Below are 20547 nucleotides of genomic sequence, written 5' to 3' on the forward strand. Positions count from 1 at the left end.
CAATTGGACAGGCTAAATACTGGGCTAGGTGAACTCAGTCGGGATTTAGGGTAATCGACAATTATTTTTTTTATAATTTTCAAATATTGTTTTTAAAAGAGTAAAACAATCTTTTGATCATCCAAAATTTATGGATAAATTTTATACAATTTTTGAGCGAAAACTAATTCATGAAACACCCTCCCCACTGTCAAACAAGACAAAAAGCGGAACACGCGGGAACTCGATGCAAATGCTGCAAAAGCCCTACAAAAGCTCGCAAGAGAGAAGCATAAAATGCAAAATTCCATCCTCTGCCACGGCCACGGCCAGTAGAAGCCACCAGCACCACTAACCCACTAACCAACCTAAAGTTGGAGTAGTAGGGTGGGGAACCATTTTAGCATGAACTTACCCTACCTTGCCCTTCGCATCAGATGATTCCAGGTGTGAGCAACGCGAGACTACATAATCTGTGTGATTAAATTTACTCTACACTTACGCGAAGAGAAGGATTTGTTCAATGAGGTTTCAGCAGTTGGACATAAACATTAAAATTAAATTTCATAAAATGATAAAAAAAAAATACATGGAAAAATTCGAAACTCAAAATCAGCAACAAACAATGAAGCTTCAAAATAAACTAGGATTTTTTTTTAAAACATATAGATTAAAGATTTCAGTGATTCTACCCAAGGGTCCTAAATTTCGGTTGAAACATCAGAAATGCTCATCTTGTAAAAATTATGAAAAATTGTAAAATTGTGAATTTTTGATAAAAATTCTATAGAATTATATTAAGCAATCAAATCAATGTAGTTTGTAGCAATTTAGTATAAAAACTCCAAAGTGTCAAAATTTTACATTGAACAATTATGCGATTATGGGCAGTGAAAATACAGTCGACTCTCTAATTATCAATACCCAAGGGACCGTCGAGGAAGAGAAGCATCAGTTTACAGAGTGATACAAAAAAAATCATGGCAACGTCCAGCAAACAAAAACAAACAAATGTCAAACATCCTATAAAGCTTCCTTTCGCAAAGAAAAATATCTATGCAAGCCATGAAACAGCGGAAATATTGACAACCGGAAGAGATTTTTTGAGCAAATGAAATCCAAGGGATCGTCGAGGAATAGATTCTTCAAGCAAAAGAAAATATCGGGGAAAGAAGAGAATCGAACTATGCTGTTTGAAGGGACTGAAAAATTTATTGACGGCTGGAGCAATATTGATGACGAGAAGATCAATAACCAGAAATTCGCCTGTATCGATTAACCAAACACCAAATCAAGTATTTCGCGAAAAAATACATTTCAATGTTCTCGATGAAACTCCACCAAATCAAAATCTCATAACAATAGCACATTAGACGTTTTGTTTTTCGCATCGGCAGTCAAAGGTGCCGTTTTTCAAAAATGTACCACTTGCGAAAAATGGTGAAAATTGTTGAAATCAGATATATTAACGTGCAAGTGAATCCTGAACGGACAGTCATGCTGTTTATGGAAGTATTGATTGCTATGAATATTGTACATGTCTCGGGTGAGTTTTCAAATGCCGTAAGAGTCACCGTCACCTCCGGCAAAAAAAATCCTTTTTGTTCAATTTGAAACAACATTTCATTTGTTTTAAGTTTAGGGCGATTGAAGGGCGTGGAGATGAACAATCTCAAGCATTTTTGAATTATTTTTTTTTAAGTAGGTCGAATACCGATGCAAAAAGGGCTTTGTTTACCATTGGCTCTTGCGTCTTTTTGAAAACAAATCCGAGATGTATACTAACTTAATATGTTTTCAAAACATATCACTATAAATTGTTTCACAAATTAATTTAAATTCTAGACCTAAAAAAAATACAGTCAGTACTTGTTAGCGATGTTTTATTAAAAAAAAAATATTTTTTATAATATTTGAAATGCTCAAACTGTAACACATTTTTGCATACGAAGAATATTTTTGAAACTTTTGATTTGTTGGTTAACCATAGGCTTAGTGATTTTTCACGGTCAAAAATTGCAATTTTCGAGGGGAACATAATTCCGAAACAACAATTTCACGGAAATTTCGAGGAACGTTGAAAATGCTAAAATAACCTGCAGAATCTATTGTTGACAAGTTTTCATCCCCCACCATTAGTCATTAAAAATCAGGAAGTACAAAAATAGACTGTAACAAATCATCAAAATTATTCATGAAGTTCAAACACAGATTAGAAAACAATAATAATTTTTTACACAAACAAAACGAAAAAAATCAGTATTTTTCACGGGGACCCTCAAAACAATACTCTGAAAAGGCCTGACTTTTAAGAAAAAAATAAATAATATAATAATGGCATGCAATTTGGAACATTTCAGGTTTGGAATTCTACCTCAAAATAAATCGATTAAAAATTGTTATAACATCGAATGAAAATTATTTTAATAAAGTGAGTTTTCAAAAAAGAACTGATAAACTTCTATAAACTTTGATAGAATTCTATCGATGATATACATAGCGATTTTTATCCTTTCTTATCCAATTGAATTTGTAGTCTCCTCTAACAGCATAATTTAATTATTTGCTTCTTCCAATCACGATCCCTGTAGTATCATCTCAGAGAATGTCGACTGTATCTTCTGTACATTACTTTTACATGAATGGTTTCAGTCGATCATCAAATTAATTATTTTATGTGATTTTTTTTATTTGTAATTTGAAATTTATTTAAAACGATAGCCTGTTAGTATAACACTAAGTATCAGGTTAAGGTTGGATATACTTTAAAAATTGAAAAAAATCATCTTAAAATTGATGAGTTTTAAAAGAATACAAAAAAAAACATATAGAAGCTAAATTTTAAGAAAATGAAGTTATTTTTCAAAAACTGATAACTATAATCATCGCATTGTGTTATAACTTAACAGATCAATCGGACCACGCACTGGACTCGCAATCCAGAGGTCGCCGGTTCGAATCCCGAGGCATAACATTCTAGGTGTAAATATAGCTAATCGGTGCCCTCTGCCCCGTGATTTGAATTATTAGTTTTAACTTTACTTAGATATACATAGCATCATTGAATATTTAATGTTGTAGCAATGATATTTAACGGTCAATTTTCCCTTTAATTCTTCTGATGAATATCTAAAATGTTCAAATAGTTTGTACTACGCTTTTGAGTTGAGAATTAATTCAATTGATATGAACGGATGATAAATTTGTAAAATCTTATTTTTAGCATTGACTTGAAAGAAGGTGAAATTTCACAGAAATTTCCAAATTTCACTAACCCATTATTTGAAGCATGAACCATCATACCCGAAATAGTTAATCACATTGGCCAAAAGTCACTTCATGGCCCAGTGTCATCCCACATCTGATGGTATGCAAATCTCAGCCCACTGTTACAATTTAGAGCTTCTGGTGACTGTTGCCAATGTACCTATACTGCAACAAAGTGCAGGGTGAAGAGCAAAAAAAGGGAGCAACTCCCAAACTAAAACCAAACGCTATATAACTTACTCCCACGTGGGTGGAAATGCCACGTGACGTGGGGGGGGGGAAACTTAGCTTTTAGTGCAACGTTTAGGTGGGTGTCTGTGCGCGCCCTGTCAAGTTCAGTTTCATGGAAAATTTCTTGTTTTCTGTTCTCGATTAAGCGCGGGGTTTATTTTTTTGCCGGTGCAATGCACGGTTAAGGTGCACCCCCTCAGTAAATTGAATATAATATCGGCTGCCACTGACTGGGACAAACAATCACGGTTAACCACAGTGAAATTGTGATTTCATTTGGGAACTTTTATCTGTTTTCATTAGTTGCATGAAGAAGCATCAGTCGTTGCGTGAAATTAAAGTTTTAAATTGAACCGAAATAGTTGCAGAGTCCACTCAACTACAATTTAATAAAAGCCACTTAAAATGACCATAACCACCTTAAACTACCAAATAAAGCATTCCTGAAATGCCCCCACGTGAATAGTTCCCCAAACCGTAACGTGTCAGTATGTCCCACCAGAACCATCCGAATGTATCGAAAATCACAGGCCCCTAACCATAATTGATTTGCTGTAGTAATAAATTAAATTACTCGCCCCTCACCACTCTCCCCTGTTCGAGAGGGCCCTTGATTTGAATTATTCAGCGTGTAACCAATTTGACCTGACCTGGTGAGGCCAGTCCTCGGAGTGGAATTCCTTGAAAACGGCGGACCACCACCACATTTTGGCTGCCGCCACTGCTGATTTGCATTTTGGCTTTGATTTGAATACGAGCACTGAGGACGCGCGTGGCCGCAGGGCGAAAGTCCACGTGTGGTCATCGACCGGAACCGGAACTGCGGGGGAAAAACGAGAAGTGGAATTACTCAAAGTCAGTAAAATATTATAAATATTTTTTTCATTAGTGTTGTACAAACAGATCTCAATCAATTGGTTAAATTTTATTAAAATTCAACAGAATAGCAACACAAATATTATTCATCTGCGATTCTTTGCAAACTTTCCTGCATCAACAATTATTGAAATCAATTCAATATTTTTGACTGAATAAAATCGTTATTTCACAAAAATAATGAAAATTAGAAGGTATTTAGTTGAATGCACTTGTATTTTGATTGATTTTTTTTTAAAATATATGTTATGAGGGGTGACACAAACATTGTAAGAATGCGTAATCTTATTTTTAAACAATGTGCAACTTTAATGTTTAAGGATTTTTCAAAAATTAATCCTCAAATTTCAATAAAATTTCAATAAATTTAATTTTGCCTAATTCAGAAGTTAGGTACTCAGATTCGTAATCCACAAGTTCAAATCACCAGGTGGAAGGTTTCGAAGTGCAAAATAAGTTCGAGTTCCAGATAATAAAAACCATACGTAATGATTTTTAAATTATTATAAACATATATTTTAGCTATCTTCACAGTTTCCTCCTTTAATAATATTCTAACGTTCTATAACTCATTTCCAAAAAAAAATGATGCAAATTTTGACAAAATTTACTCTTTTCAACCGCATTTATTACCTACATTGTTTCAATAAGATAGATTTTCCAACGCAATATTTGTTTCGTATAATCGGGATCAAAGTATGGAAAAATCATTCGTTTTATATTAACGAAAACTGAAAAAGTGCACAAAAAAGGAATATATTTAATAGAGTGTAACAAAAATGACTTTTTGGCGGGCATTCAAGGGTTTGTTCCGGTGGGCATACTAAGCCCAAATCCAAAATATGAGCTTGATTGGACGTAACAGGAGCTGGCGCTCCGCCCTTCAATTTTAAATGGGATTTAACCCGTAAAAAAAGATTTTTACAAAAATGTCACTTTTTGAGGCATTTTGGCCACTGAAGCGTTTATTTTCAACATCATTGGCCAGATCCTTGCGCATCTTTTGGTATATATAACATTGAAGTTTTGAGCACCCTGGAGCTCGGTACAGGCCTTCAAAGTTAGGCATTTTTTCAAAAAATCGGTCCCGGCAAAAAAGATATGCGTCGCGCCTCGCGACGCCCTAGACGCCATTTGATTTTGCCGGGGCCGATTTTTCGAAAAAATGCCAAACTTTGAAGGCCTGTACCGAGCTCCAGGGTGCTCAAAATTTCAATGTTATATATACCAAAAGATGCGCAAGGATCTGGGCAACACGCCAATGATGTTGAAAATAAACGCTTCAGTGGCCAAAATGCCTCAAAAAGTGACATTTTTGTAAAAATCTTTTTTTACGAGTTAAATCCCATTTAAAATTGAAGGGCGGAGCGCCAGCTCCTGTTACGTCCAATCAAGCTCATATTTTGGATTTTGGGCTTAGTATGCCCACCGGAACAAACCCTTGAATGCCCGCCAAAAAGTCATTTTTGTTACATCTCAATATTTAACCATAACTTTGAGGAATCCTGAAATCACTTACGCCAAAGGGTCATTTTACATGATTATTCAATATGGTGTAGTACTTTGTCCAGAAGGAATCTTTCTTTCGATTAGATAGTAAGCATAGAATAGTTTTAATATAAAGAAAAATAAATTATGGCCTATTCGATACACGATCTAAAAGAGCTCGAGATCATTCAGGACTGACCCCGAGCTCCGATTTTACTTCTAGTTTTATATCAATCTATTATTCGCCCCGATTAATTTCATTGTCTTCTCTCTCTTTCTTTTTGCCGTGAGCTTTTCGCCCTCAAGTTTTTCGTTAATTTTTGTATCACCTCCTAGAGGTCTCTACATTGGTTATTTTTATCTGTTTTCCTGCTCCCACGTTTTTTTTGTTCCTTGCTGGCATTCCTACACGTTTTATTATTATTATTTTATTTTTATTCTACTTTTCTCACCTTCCACATCTGAACTAATCAGATATGGAAGAATGTCCCTCTCGTTATGTTTGTTTTCATGATACCTATCTCCTATGGCCATAAATATTTGTGGTCTCGGGTGCCCTAGGTGGCTTCCCTTTTGTTTAATAAAGATTTTTATTTTTGTTACGTGGGAGAAAGGTACATCGGTTAAAATACCAAGAACACCAAATACCATTTTTCTGTTCTCAACTGAAGTTGTGAACTATAAAAGTAATTTGTGTTTTCCTGGGATTTCAATGTAACTTTTTTTTCCACAGTAATAAAAACAATGATAAATGTGAGGGTCGCTACAATGGGTCCACGGGCCACAAAAAATCACCTCTCGGGCCACGTTTGGCCCGCGGGCCATACTTTGGTCACCCCTGCTATAGAGCGTTGAAGTTTATACGGGGAAATCGCGAAAATGTATGCGGAATGCGGAAAACATAGCTTCAGCATTTTTGTGCCAGGTAGGAAATTCAATTCTCTACAGCTTTGTCGAAGGGTGCAAGAAGATCGAGTTGATCCTGATGAGTAATTAGCAATGCAATGAAAAGAAATCGGCTTATATCCAAATTTTTAAGCGAAGATGGCGTACGAGTGGTGCACGCCCGAAATCTCAAAATCACGCAGTGATTCCAACATTACAAAAAAGGGTGCCATGGCATGACAGTCATACTTTTTTCTAATGTTGGTACTGCTACGCGATATTAACATTTCGGGCGTGCACCAATTGTAACGCCATCTTCGCTTAAAAATCTGGATACTCCAATGCTTATAAGAGGTATATTGGACGTACCGTCAGTGGGGGTGACTATGGGTCAAAAAACGATACACCTTTCGCAATTTCTTAGTAACAAAAAAAATAACATCGAAAAACTTTTAACGTAGAATTGTTCGTAGATAGTTTACTAACATTTTCCCAAAATATGGTGGAATTTGATGAACTCTACCTTAAATGCCAATTGTTTGAAAATTGACCCAATCTCACTCCTTAGAGGGGGTGACATTGGGTGTAGTGAAACTAAAATGATGCTCAAATACAAATATAAATGGTTAAAACAAGTCATCCAACAGTGTTTCTTGTTTGAAGAAATCGTATTGACATGCTACAATGTTTGAAGTAGAGATTTTTAAACATGTACTTTTCGAGCAATTCCAACAAAAGTATTAATACCGGCTCCGTGGCTTAATGGTTACGGCTTCTGCCTCACAAGCAGAAGGTTCAGGGATCAAATCCCGGTCGGTACCTTTGAAATCAGGAATTTGAACTTTGAATATGAACAAAAACGAAACAGAATCAGGTGGGATTCGAACTCACACCTTTGGATTGATGGTCTGGGACTCTAACCAGTCGGCCATCTTAAGGTTATAAAACATGTTGTATTCTTCTCATATTAAATACGCTCTGATCCCTGATTTGCCTGAAGGGATTGGGAGTCTTAAGATAGATCAAGGATCCGTCTGGTGCTTGCTTCTATGTTAAGGCGGGGCCGGACAATGCCCAACGACCTCGGAATTGGGTCGCTAGGATCTCTGCCATTCTGAAATGGGTCGTTGGAAGCAGCGCGAGGGCTATCACCACCTAATACCCGGGACTGAGATAAGTTGTATCAGCATTCGGCATATACAAAGTCTGATACAAATTATACTTTCCCATAATTTCGCTACCGGTTAGCGGGTATTGGATTGGACCACACACACAAAAAAAAATTCCAACAAAAGTATTAAAAAGTTGTTTTTTCAAGATGTCTTTTTTTGGCCAAAAACGTACCTCAATTTAAGACAGCTGTCCAAATGACGGGATTTGTTCTAGGGACGAGTTTTTTTTTCAGCTGAGTCATCTTAACAACCCCTACACAACCCTTTTAACAGAATTGAGTTTTATTGGGAAGAACCTGAGAAATGGTAAAATCAGTAAAAATCACTTTGACCCAATTTCACCCCTCAGACCCAATGCCACCCCACTGACGGCAGCCAAAACTAAAATCTATTTTAGTGTGTAAAGATGTATTGGAACATCTCTCACTGCTTGAAGATCGAGAAAACTCGATTTTGGAGGATAGCCGTTTGTTTCAAAGTTGGGCAGTTCTAAGCTTAGCTAAGCAAATCTTGGCATTGTTATTCAAACAGCTCAGACTGCGCCTTTCAAGTGGCATATGAATTGCCCTAGTCAGCACATTTGTCCGATAAGTGAAACACTGCGATATCCACAACTCGCACAGTTTTAGTTCAACAGCAGCGATGGTTGACTCGTGCTGTGAGGCCTGCCGTAATTCGATTGTTTCGTCCCGGGAGAAGGCACTCAAATGCAGCGGACCATGTGCGATGGAGTTCCACGCGTTCTGTGCGGACCTGAACCTGTCCTACTGGAAGGCTTGGAGTGCCGGCGTTGGACTGCTGTGGTTCTGCTCGAAGTGTCGGGAGGATTTGGGGTGGAAGCAGGCGAAGGTGGTTGAAGGGCATCGGCTTGAAGACGTGCAGGAAGTTGAGGCTTTGGAGTTGCTACCGGTGAAAATTTGGACCAAGGTGTTCCAGAGTTTGAGCGGATGTCAGTTGCGTCAAATTCGGTTGACCTGTCGAAGCTGGAATCGGGTCGTGGGCGGTTCAAGTTCGTTGATGAACAAATTTGTGCTTCGGCTACCAAAGGACATTATTATGGATCAGAATTGTGCGGAGGTTGAGCTGCTTTCGTCCTGCAAGAGTCGCTATTCACACATCGTTTTGGACCAGATCAGGATCATTCAGGTGAACTCGTGGTGGCCATTGATTGCTGCAAATCTGGAAAGCCTATCGATTACCAAGTGTCAAATTACGATCACCACGTTGCTGACTATGCTGGGGTCGACACATAACCTCAAAAGCCTTACCTTTACGAGTGGTCTTTTCTTCGATGCGAACGATTGTCCGATCGAAGTAAAATTTGCACTCCCCTCACTTGAAAAATTAATCCTGTACGATGTTGACCAGGCTGTTCTGCTGGACGTTTTCAGGCGTCTTTGCCCAGGACTGAAAATGTTCAAAATAATCAGCGGAAGTTGTGTAGAAACCCATCCACAGAAAGTATTCCAGTTAATCAGAGCAGCCAAAAGTTCTCTGAAGGCCGTTGAGCTTCCCGCGGTACAAAGCTTGTGGCAGTCAATTACTACAATTGATGGACTCAACCTGAAAGGCATTTCACTAAAGGAATGCACTGAGCATCTAGCGATGACTGGAAACCACGTGGTCAATTTGAGCCTAAAGTATCCCAGTGTCGAGGCTTTAGCTTTACCGCAGAAACTGTTTTTGAACGAAAATGTACGTTACGTTGAACCTTTCTAGCAAAATTACTAATTAATTTTGTTTTTTAGACTTGTGTGAGTCTATAAACCCACTCGGGAAATCGCCCGCCGGGAGAATCGGTGCGGACTCACATCCGATCCGACCGAGCGTCACACGAGTAAAGAGGACGGGAGCTGGACCTGCTTTGTCAGCTGTCACCGCACCGTTCGTGTGGCTGCGTCCATGCGCTGTCAGTGCATGGCTGCGTCAAGCCCGTCGTACGAGGGGCCTATTCGACTCGATTCAATAGAGTGCGCTCACATACATCGCAATAGGGTGTATCACTCCACACATCTCTCCTCTTCTCCATAAAAAATATTGTTGAAACAATTGAACTATGAAATAAATGCCACGACTACATAACGGCATTCCTATGCAATCTGCAAAAGTTTTCATTAAAACCAAAAAACCAAATCCCTTCGGATCCATTGCCAACATTGATGAAAGAAAAGAAGGATACGTTAGAATGTCTAACAAGCATATCACTTAATGCATCGAACTAAACTGCAGCCCAATGTTAGTCCATCTCAGCTTTGACTAAATCACCATTTGAAATTAGCTTATTTTCTTTTTCTAAGTAATGATTGTTATTTTCGTGATTTTCTGTCTATATATCTCTCTCTCTCTCTCTCTATCTCTCTCTATCTCTCTATCTCCCTCTCTCTATCTATCTATCTATCTATCTATATATATCTATATATCTCTCTATATATCCCTCTATCTATCTCTATTTCTATCTATCTCTCTTTCTATCTATCTCTCTTTCTATCTATCTCTCTTTATATATATCTCTCTATCTATCTCTATCTCTCTTTTTCTATCTTGGTTTCTGTAAACCATTCTGGCATATAACCTACTTTATCGTTTTTAAGTTTGCTTACATTACACTACCAAATGATTCAAGTCTTATCTTCCCCTCTCTTTAATGACCTACATTCTGGCAAACACAGCACTACATACAGAAATTCCTAAAATTCTTAAAACTTTTCAATATTTCTTGCATCTTTTTTATTAACTTAAATTTACCTTAAACAAATCATTATGCATCATCATCTGTTCACAGCTTTGTCACAAAATTCACTACGAGAGCATTCGTGACTATATTTTAATTATTTCCCAAAGCAATCTCAATAACCTACACCTACACCTCTGGCCTTTTGCCCGTTTCAAACTTTTCAACCACAGAGAGTCAGTCTGAACCACCATTTTCTAAACTACGGCTAGACAGACTGACCTACCATACATCTAGCGATTTCAGTAACGCAAATCGCAGCATTTGAAGCCATGTTTTCATTGGACCAAACGCGGCCTTCCAGGCTATTTCCCACGGCAGGCCCATTTGACCTCCGTGCCCAACGCGACTCTTTTTTCCTTGGAACAATCGCGGCCTTCCAGGCTATTTACCACGGCGGGCCAATCTGACCCACCGTGCCCAACGCGACAAAACGTTCCACCAATCGCGGCCTTCCAGGCTATTTTCCACGGCAGGCCCATCTGACCTCCGTGCCCATCGCGATTCATTTTTTCTTGGAACAATCGCGGCCTTCCAGGCTATTTACCACGGCGGGCCAATCTGACCCACCGTGCCCAACGCGACAAAATGTTCCTCCAATCGCGGCCTTCCAGGCTATTTCCCACGGCAGGCCCATTTGACCTCCGTGCCCAACGCGACTCTTTTTTCCTTGGAACAATCGCGGCCTTCCAGGCTATTTACCACGGCGGGCCAATCTGACCCACCGTGCCCAACGCGACAAAATGTTCCTTCAATCGCGGCCTTCCAGGCTATTTCCCACGGCAGGCCCATCTGACCTCCGTGCCCAACGCGACTCTTTTTTCCTTGGAACAATCGCGGCCTTCCAGGCTATTTACCACGGCGGGCCAATTTGACCCACCGTGCCCAACGCGACAAAATGTTCCTCCAATCGCGGCCTTCCAGGCTATTTTCCACGGCAGGCCCATTTGACCTCCGTGCCCAACGCGACTCTTTTTCCTTGGAACAATCGCGGCCTTCCAGGCTATTTACCACGGCGGGCCAATCTGACCCACCGTGCCCAACGCGACAAAATGTTCCTCCAATCGCGGCCTTCCAGACTATTTCCCACGGCAGGCCCATTTGACCTCCGTGCCCAACGCGACTCTTTTTTTCTTGGAACAATCGCGGCCTTCCAGGCTATTTACCACGGCGGGCCAATCTGACCCACCGTGCCCAACGCGACAAAACGTTCCACCAATCGCGGCCTTCCAGGCTATTTTCCACGGCAGGCCCATCTGACCTCCGTGCCCATCGCGATTCATTTTTTCTTGGAACAATCGCGGCCTTCCAGGCTATTTACCACGGCGGGCCAATCTGACCCACCGTGCCCAACGCGACAAAATGTTCCTCCAATCGCGGCCTTCCAGACTATTTCCCACGGCAGGCCCATTTGACCTCCGTGCCCAACGCGACTTTTTTTCCTTGGAACAATCGCGGCCTTCCAGGCTATTTACCACGGCGGGCCAATCTGACCCACCGTGCCCAACGCGACAAAATGTTCCTTCAATCGCGGCCTTCCAGGCTATTTCCCACGGCAGGCCCATCTGACCTCCGTGCCCAACGCGACTCTTTTTCCTTGGAACAATCGCGGCCTTCCAGGCTATTTACCACGGCGGGCCAATCTGACCCACCGTGCCCAACGCGACAAAATGTTCCTTCAATCGCGGCCTTCCAGGCTATTTCCCACGGCAGGCCCATTTGACCTCCGTGCCCAACGCGATTCAATCATATTCCTTTCTGTCAAACTCGGTTTCACTTTACTCACCCACCGAGCACTCACACGCTCGCGCTTTTGCTGAGTCCCTTTCCTCACTTCAATACTTCCTCCAAAAGAAAAGTCTCTTTTTTTTTCACCAATCACCAGCACAAAAACAAACAAACAAATCTGCACCAAAAAACACGTCGGCAGGCGATTTCCCGACGGTTCTTAGAAATTGAAAATAAAATTCCAACTCCGTCACGGTCGCCAATGTGTGGGTCTATAAACCCACTCGGGAAATCGCCCGCCGGGAGAATCGGTGCGGACTCACATCCGATCCGACCGAGCGTCACACGAGTAAAGAGGACGGGAGCTGGACCTGCTTTGTCAGCTGTCACCGCACCGTTCGTGTGGCTGCGTCCATGCGCTGTCAGTGCATGGCTGCGTCAAGCCCGTCGTACGAGGGGCCTATTCGACTCGATTCAATAGAGTGCGCTCACATACATCGCAATAGGGTGTATCACTCCACACAAGACTCTTCAAACAATCGGCAGGAATCTTGTGGATCTCCGTTACTTGAGAATTTGCCATAATACGAGGGAATATTCCGGCTTGGCAGCGTTCCTTCAGCAAATGCCGCAATTGATTCGAATTGACATTGTCGGAAATGATAACTACTATGGATCGGCAGTAGACTTCTCCAACGTTAAAAACAACAACTTACGATACATGAATTTAAGCAACCTGAAGATCTCGAAAAGCTACTCAGCCTCATTTCCAAATTTAACGACCATAAACCTGAACAAATGCACAGTTCCAAGCTGGTCGCAAATTTTCGATTCCAAACTTAAAGCCCTGCAGTGTGTAACCCTTCAATCAGTCAGATTTGAAAAAAGGGAAGAATGTATCGCTTCTTATTTCAACCAAATGCATTACCTTAGTATGACGGACTGCTCTGTTTCAGAATGTTTACTAATTGCACTGGTTTCTCTCTGTCCGAACCTAACCGAAATTCGGCTACTCAAAATTGATGCAGTAAACGATGCAGTGGTTTTGGTGCTTTGTCAAAAGCTGAAGATGCTAAGAAAAATCACTATACAGCGCTGTTACAAAACGACCAAACTTACTCAGGAATATATTGAAATGTATTGTCGCGCGATGGAGTCGATTCGCTTTGATAAGAAGCATGTTAATGGTTATAGAGAAGAGTACACCGTAGATGATTATGATTATAGTGGTGGGCATGAGTTTGTTTATGATTATTCTTTCTAAATGCTTGTTATGTTGTATTCAATATGATACATTTTACACTAATAAAGATTTTATAAATCATAAATGCTATCATGTTTTAAAATATGAGAAAGGCACCAATCACATTCAGGTGGATTTTAAAACGTTTTTTTTTTCAATTTTTCAATCCCGTCGTTATTAACAAAATCGAGAGGGATTCAAGTAATCTCATTTACTAGCCGAATCGGATTAAATCCGCTGAAATTATGCATAGAAATTGTTTCAACCCATAAAGTACCAAAATTGCCTTCCTCGCAACGTTCACCTCAAATTTCCCACATAACATTCCCAATCAAGTGACGATGACGGTCGGTCCATCCCGGTCACGGTACATCCATGGGGACGATACGGAACGAAACTTGCATCACGTAATAACGGTCATCACATCACCACCACCGTTTTGGGGGCCGTAACGCGTTGCCGAACACCCCCACTTCAACATGACACCGTCAATTACTTTTGGGGTAATGTGGCAGTTTCTGGATTTTTGTTTTTGTTCTGTTTTTTCGCTATATTTTTTCTCAATTATTCATTATAGAGATTCTAAGATAAATTTTTGGAACTTTCAAGTGACTACAACTAAAAAAATACTTTACCCAAAAATGTTACCCTTCTCATTAGCAAAGGGTCCAGGTTCCAAAACTTGTCACTCAACACCTGATGCACTCCCAACTTCCGCAAGCGGACGACCCTGCCCAAAATGAGTGAAAAGTGGTGCCACGGACCGACCCTTTAAAATTCCGCTAAAATATGTACACGACAACAACCCCCGAAAGTATGCTCCACTGCTGCTTCCGTGTTGCGCCTGGATGGCTTGGTGCTTGGCGGTAAAATCTGAACTATTCAGTTCGGTTCTTCTGCCCACTGGAGGGGGAACAGTGTTCAAGTTCGCGTAAATCTGTGATGTACGGGCCATAATTGAACCCTTAACCAGCTGGTACTCCAGCCCGGTCGTCTTCAAGAATGCATGAACTCTCCGTGCTCGAAAAGTGGCCCAGATGGGACTTTTGGGAAATTTATTTTCCCTGGGAAAATCATGAACTGTCTTCACGAACTGCAAGAGTTTGGAAATATGCGAAGCATTTTTCGTCTGTAAAAGCAAAAGCAACTCATTAAATACTCAACCTTTCAAAATTTCATAGTTCAACGGGCTAATTCTACAGCACAACAAATTATACCGATTTTTCGTCTAGAAACTAGCTGAGGAACTACGGCATAGTAAAAACCAGCGCGTGTTTTGCAGATAGTCTTCGTCAAACATAAATCAACGAACGCAGCTCCAACCTGGGTTTTGCCAGCCGTTCGGATGACGTGTCTATTTCGTTTTTCATGGAAATCTTGCCGCACTGCTTGAGTACGAATGACTTCCTAGCGGGAGTCGGAGGTTCAGGGAAGGCGTGAATAAGCTCGCCTAGGAAATTCTGCTTATTTATTATTCATACAAAATTAAATTCCACTTTAGAGTCAAGGCGAGCGTGGGAAGCGTTGACGGTGTGTGAGGCACGGCCTTGTCCGTTGGGATTCTTGCTTTAATTTGCAGTGGTCTCGTTGGACATAAGTGGGTGATCTAGGGCATATTATGAAAATAAGGCTTTGAAGGTTGGAGTTTATTTTCTATGAGGTAAAATCATGTTCAACGTTAAAATAGGTATCTGTTCTGTTCGACCATTTTTTTCCATATCAATGTTATTCGATCCCACTGGAGGTCCCATAAGTCCTTTTTGAAAATCATCAAATTGTGTAGTAGTACTTCTATATAATCGTTACCTACGGCAAATGAATGAAGGTTTGAGATTTCCAAAAATAAGTTCACGTGTTTGAAGGCAAGGTAACCAAACAGGATCAAATCGTATTTTGAGTTCGTGGGCCAAAATTAGTGCTGCTTGACATGTCGAAAGCAATACTTAACATTTTTTTTTTGCGAACTTGAGCTTAAAGGGAGCTGGCGCTTGGCTTTTGAATTTGAAATGGGATTTAACACGAAAAAAGATAGTTTTTTTCAATTATTTTTTTAAGGCATTTTGCCAAGGTTGTTAACTATAAAATTATCGCGGCTTGATAACGATAACGATAGTTCTATCGTTATCGTTATTTCGATAATTCTATCGGCGATAATGGACGATGAAACGAAACGACGATGACTCATTTTTAAACTCTTTCTAAAATCTACTTATCATGTTAAATTTTCAATGATTTCATAACGAATATATTTTTTGAAAATGTGGTGAGGTGTTTTTGGAAATTACTAAAATATTCACAAAATACCGTTTTTTCGAAAATACTCTAATATTTAAATTTTGCAATCTGGGTATATAACGAAGCAAAATTTTGTATGCTATTTCGATTGTTTAGAGTTTTTTTTTTTTTGCACAAAATACCGTATTTTTTCGAAAGTACAGTCCAGACTCGATTATCCAAAACCTCGATTATCCGAAGTTTCGATTATCCGAAGTTCGATTATCCGAAGGTTTGTATGGGACTTCGGATAATCGAATCATGACCAAAAAAAATTGTTTTTCATATTTTTTTTATTTTCATACTTTGAATATCAAATTCGAGTTCTGCGACCCCAAATCTAGCCAAATATGAATATTTGATTATTTGAAACGAAGAGAAATATGGTATGCTTTTCAATAACTTTTTACGGCATTTTGACCAAGGTTTACAAGGACTTTAAAATTATCCCGGTTTGATAACGATAACGATAGTTCTATCGCTATCGCCGTGACGATAACGATAATCTACCGCTATCTTTATTTCGATAATTCTATCGGCGAAAATCTTATCGCCGATAATGGACGATAAATCATTTTTAAATTCTTTCTAAAATCGACTTTATTAAACCATAATATGTAAATTTTCAAAACTTCACTTCGGATAATCGAAACTTCGGATAATCGAATCAGGAAAAAAAATCTTTTTGTTGTCTTATTTTTGATTGTTGAGCTTTAGTATGACTGCTAAACAACTCTAAAGTGATTTAAAACATTGAAATCCAAGATGAAGGCCAAAATGGCGGCGACAAAATATTGAACAAATGCATTTTTTTTTATTTAATATGCATTGAACCATTCAAATTTGACTAAAATGGGGTCACAGGACTCGAATTTGATGTTAAAAGCAAGAAAATACAAAAAAAACGAAAAAGAAAATTTTGCTCATGATTCGATTATCCGTTGCCATTGTCATTGTCCAAGATGACGGCCAAAAAGGCGGTGACAAAATATTGAAAACATGCATTTTTTTAAAATTTAATAGGCATTAATAATTAATAATCAAATTTGACTGAAATGGATCGCAGAACTCGAATTTGATGTTCAAAGTAAGTAATTTTGTTCATGATTCGATTATACGAAGTTCCAAACCTTCGAATAATCTAACTTCGGATAATCGAGGCTTCGGATAATCGGGTCTGGACTGTACTCAAAGTTGTTCACAAAAAACCGTTTTTTTTTTTCGAGAGTACTATTTTTTTTATAATGTGAAATATGGGTATCAAACGAAGAGGAATTTTGCATGAAGATATATTCATTCAAATTGACAATGCACAATTTTGCGTCGTTTGATACCTGTATTGCAAATTTAAAAAATAGTATTTTCTAAAAGTACGGTATTTTGTGAAAATTTTATTATTTTACAAAGAAAACGTCTGTTAATGTGAAAAAGCAAACCAAATTTCGCTTTGGTTGATAAATTTGAGTATTTCGGAAAAAAATACGGTAATTTGTGATTTTTTTTATTTTCCAACTCTAATAAAGTGAAAAAAGCATTCAAAATTTCGCTTCGTTTGCTAACCATATTGCATATTTTGAAAATATGAGTATTTTTGAAAAAAATAGGGAATTTGTTAAAATTTAAGTATTTTCCAAAAATACCTCTTTCCGCTGTTCAATTTGTTCTCCCGTGTACCAGTAAACTCTAACACCGTTTGAATTAGTCAGCTGTTGAAAGGTACACCAGTTTAGTTTAATAGTTAGTTTAATTACTGCACTGATGTTTTTGCCAAAATAATCCAATAAATGAAATGAAAAAAAAAATTTGAGTACTTTCAAAAAAATACGGATTTTGTGAAAATTTTAGTATTTAAAAAAAACACTCTTAAGGCCGATGCAAATATTTAAAAAAGTTTTTGTCCCTCGGCCATGGCCGAGATCAAGGGGGGGGGGGCAAAAAAAAATTTAAATAACAAGCCATAGTCTTCACATTTAAATGAAAAAAGTGTTCTAGAATGCATTTTACACTAGTTCAGTTGTTTTGCAATCATTAGTTTTCAAAAAATCTAAGATCTGACAAAAACAAAAATTGCATCGAAAAAAAAAATTGCATCGAAAATTTTCAAAAAATCTTAAGATTTTTTAATAAACCCAAACACACGGGTCCCCCACAGACCGTTATTATGAAAAAAAAAATTCCACCCAAACCAATGATTGGACATGGTTCCTGGGACCATTCTGCACCTCTGGGCCGAGTTTCAAAATATTTGCCGGCAGAAATTTCGAATATGGTCAGTTTTAGTGTTTCGAGTAGAAATTAAGGAGAAACCACATGTAAAATGCGTAGGAAATGAGCAAAGTTTCAATGTTTTATCACCAAAACATTACTGGTCATGGTTTTACATTGTATTAACATGTAGCAGAATGATATAAAAATGATTTACAGCACTGACTTAGCCGGATTAAGCCTAAGTCAAGTGACTTAGGTATATAATTTACAAGTTTATACCTTAATATTTAAAAAAAATCTTATACATCAAGGAATTTTAAGTCAAGGAAAACTAGATTGCACAAAAATTACTTAAAATGAGGTGACTTTGAGCCTAGGGGTGACATTGTACCAAATTTAACGATTTTATAATAGCCAGATAGCTTAACAATTGCTTATCAAAGCAATCTTTATGCGTTTATTGGTACAATGTCACCCCTTGGCTCAAAGTCACCCCATTTTAAGTTATTTTTGTGCAATCTAGTTTTCATTGACTTAAAATTCCTTGATGTAGGAGTTTTTTTTTAATATTAAGGTATAAACTAGTAAATTATATACCTAAGTCACTTGACTTAGGCTTAATCCGGCTAAGTCAGTGCTGTAAATCATTTTTATATCATTCTGCTACATGTTAATACAATGTAAAACCATGACCACTAATGTTTTGGAGTTAAAACATTGAAACTTTGCTCATTTCCTACGCATTTTACATGTGATTTCTCCTTAATTTCTACTCGAAACACTAAAACTGACCGTATTCGAAATTTCTGCCGGCAAATATTTTGAAACTCGGCCCAGAGGTGCAGAATGGTCCCAGGAACCATGTCCAATCATTGGTTTGGGTGGAATTTTTTTTTTCATAATAACGGTCTGTGGGGGACCCGTGAAACATGCTAAAAATGTTTTTAAACGCAGGAGAATGTATTTTAATTTGATTTCAGCTGGTTGCACTTGAATTTTCATTGAAATTTTGAAGTTTATTGTAAAAATATTTTTTTTGCCCCCTGATTTTTCGGGCCAATTTTGAAGGGGGGGGGTGACAAAAACTTTAAAAAATATTTGTACCAGCCTAATGTGATAAAGCAATCCAAATTTCGCTTCGTTTGATACCCATATTACAAATTATAAAAATTCTGCTTTCTATAATAAACTTCTTACACCGTTAACTTTTGCCCTGTAGACATACAAAAATCAAATCAAAATCAAATCAAATTATTCGCTCTACAGCATTGCCTTGGCGTTCTCGATTGCGAGATTCCTACTCGAAACTAGGTGTTCGAAGGCTTGATTGTTGAGGCAATTGCAAACCTCTTTTTACACCTGAGCTTCCATCCACCCCGGGATTCGAACTGACGACCTTTGGATTATTAGTCCAACTGCCTACCGGCGACTCCACCGAGGCAGGACCCAGGGAGACGACTCCTACACCTGGACTGAGCTAACGACCTAACCTTTTTTTTTAGGTTAGTCCGGGGCCAACATTTACTTCTCGTCCGACGGAAGGCGTGATCAGACAAATCTCGTCTCGAAAAATGCCACCGGTACCGTCTGGGATCGAACCCAGGCCGACTGGGTGAGAGGCAATCACGCTTACACCTACACCACGGTCCCGGACTTGTAGGCATACATGATGGCTTATTTTGGGCTCAATGTTATCATATTCATAATCCTCGGTAAATTTTACATCATTTTAAGGTTTGAAGTTGCAAATTTCATCTAAAAACCCAATTTAATATCACCAGAGGTGAAATAGAGCCTTCCTTACAAAATGATGAAACTCCGAGAAATATATTGGTGCAATTAATTTTTCAGAAACATAATGATTCCATCCAGTGAAAATTTTAACAAAAGCTTCGAATCTTTTTAGGCTAAACCTCAAATGCCATTTTTTTTAATTTCAGATGTACATTATTTGTCGCAAGATATTTAAATTTAATTAAGAAAAACATATTGGATTGACATTATTAGAAAAAAAATAAAGGGTACTCAGTCTTTATTGTTAGTCTATGATAAACTTTAAAAAAAATGTATCGCTATTGCACTTTGTCGATCAATTATGAGAAGCCAGAAAGAACACTTTTACGCGCAGCGTAAAACGCGCAAGCGTAAAAGCGCTGGCGTTAAAGCGCTGGCGTTAAAGCGCTGGCGTTAAAGCGCTGGCGTTAAAGCGCTGGCGTTAAAGCGCTGGCGTTAAAGCGCTGGCGTTAAAGCGCTGGCGTTAAAGCGCTGGCGTTAAAGCGCTGGCGTTAAAGCGCTGGCGTTAAAGCGCTGGCGTTAAAGCGCTGGCGTTAAAGCGCTGGCGTTAAAGCGCTGGCGTTAAAGCGCTGGCGTTAAAGCGCTGGCGTTAAAGCGCTGGCGTTAAAGCGCTGGCGTTAAAGCGCTGGCGTTAAAGCGCTGGCGTTAAAGCGCTGGCGTTAAAGCGCTGG

General features: G+C 38.9%; 1 protein-coding gene across 1 annotated transcript; it reads left to right on the forward strand.

The window, feature by feature from the left end:
* Positions 1-8523: 8523 nt before the first annotated feature.
* LOC120428361 (uncharacterized) lies at positions 8524-14052 on the forward strand. Its single transcript, XM_039593365.2, has 3 exons — positions 8524-9593; positions 12884-13586; positions 13937-14052. The coding sequence occupies exons 1-3, from the start codon at positions 8541-8543 to the stop codon at positions 14050-14052; spliced, it is 1872 nt and encodes a 623-aa protein (XP_039449299.1). The 5' UTR covers positions 8524-8540.
* The last annotated feature ends 6495 nt before the right edge of the window (positions 14053-20547 follow it).

This window comes from Culex pipiens, chromosome 1 (genome assembly GCF_016801865.2).
Source record: "Culex pipiens pallens isolate TS chromosome 1, TS_CPP_V2, whole genome shotgun sequence".
NCBI classification, from domain to species: Eukaryota; Metazoa; Arthropoda; class Insecta; order Diptera; family Culicidae; genus Culex; species Culex pipiens.

Coding starts and splice junctions, on each gene's coding strand:
- LOC120428361 (XM_039593365.2), top strand. CDS start 8,541: ATGGTTGACTCGTGCTGTGAGGCCTGCCGTAATTCGATTGTTTCGTCC. Junction 9,594..12,883: donor AACTGTTTTTGAACGAAAAT/GTACGTTACGTT, acceptor ACTCCACACAAG/ACTCTTCAAACAATCGGCAG. Junction 13,587..13,936: donor AGATGATTATGATTATAGTG/GTGGGCATGAGT, acceptor TTCCCAATCAAG/TGACGATGACGGTCGGTCCA.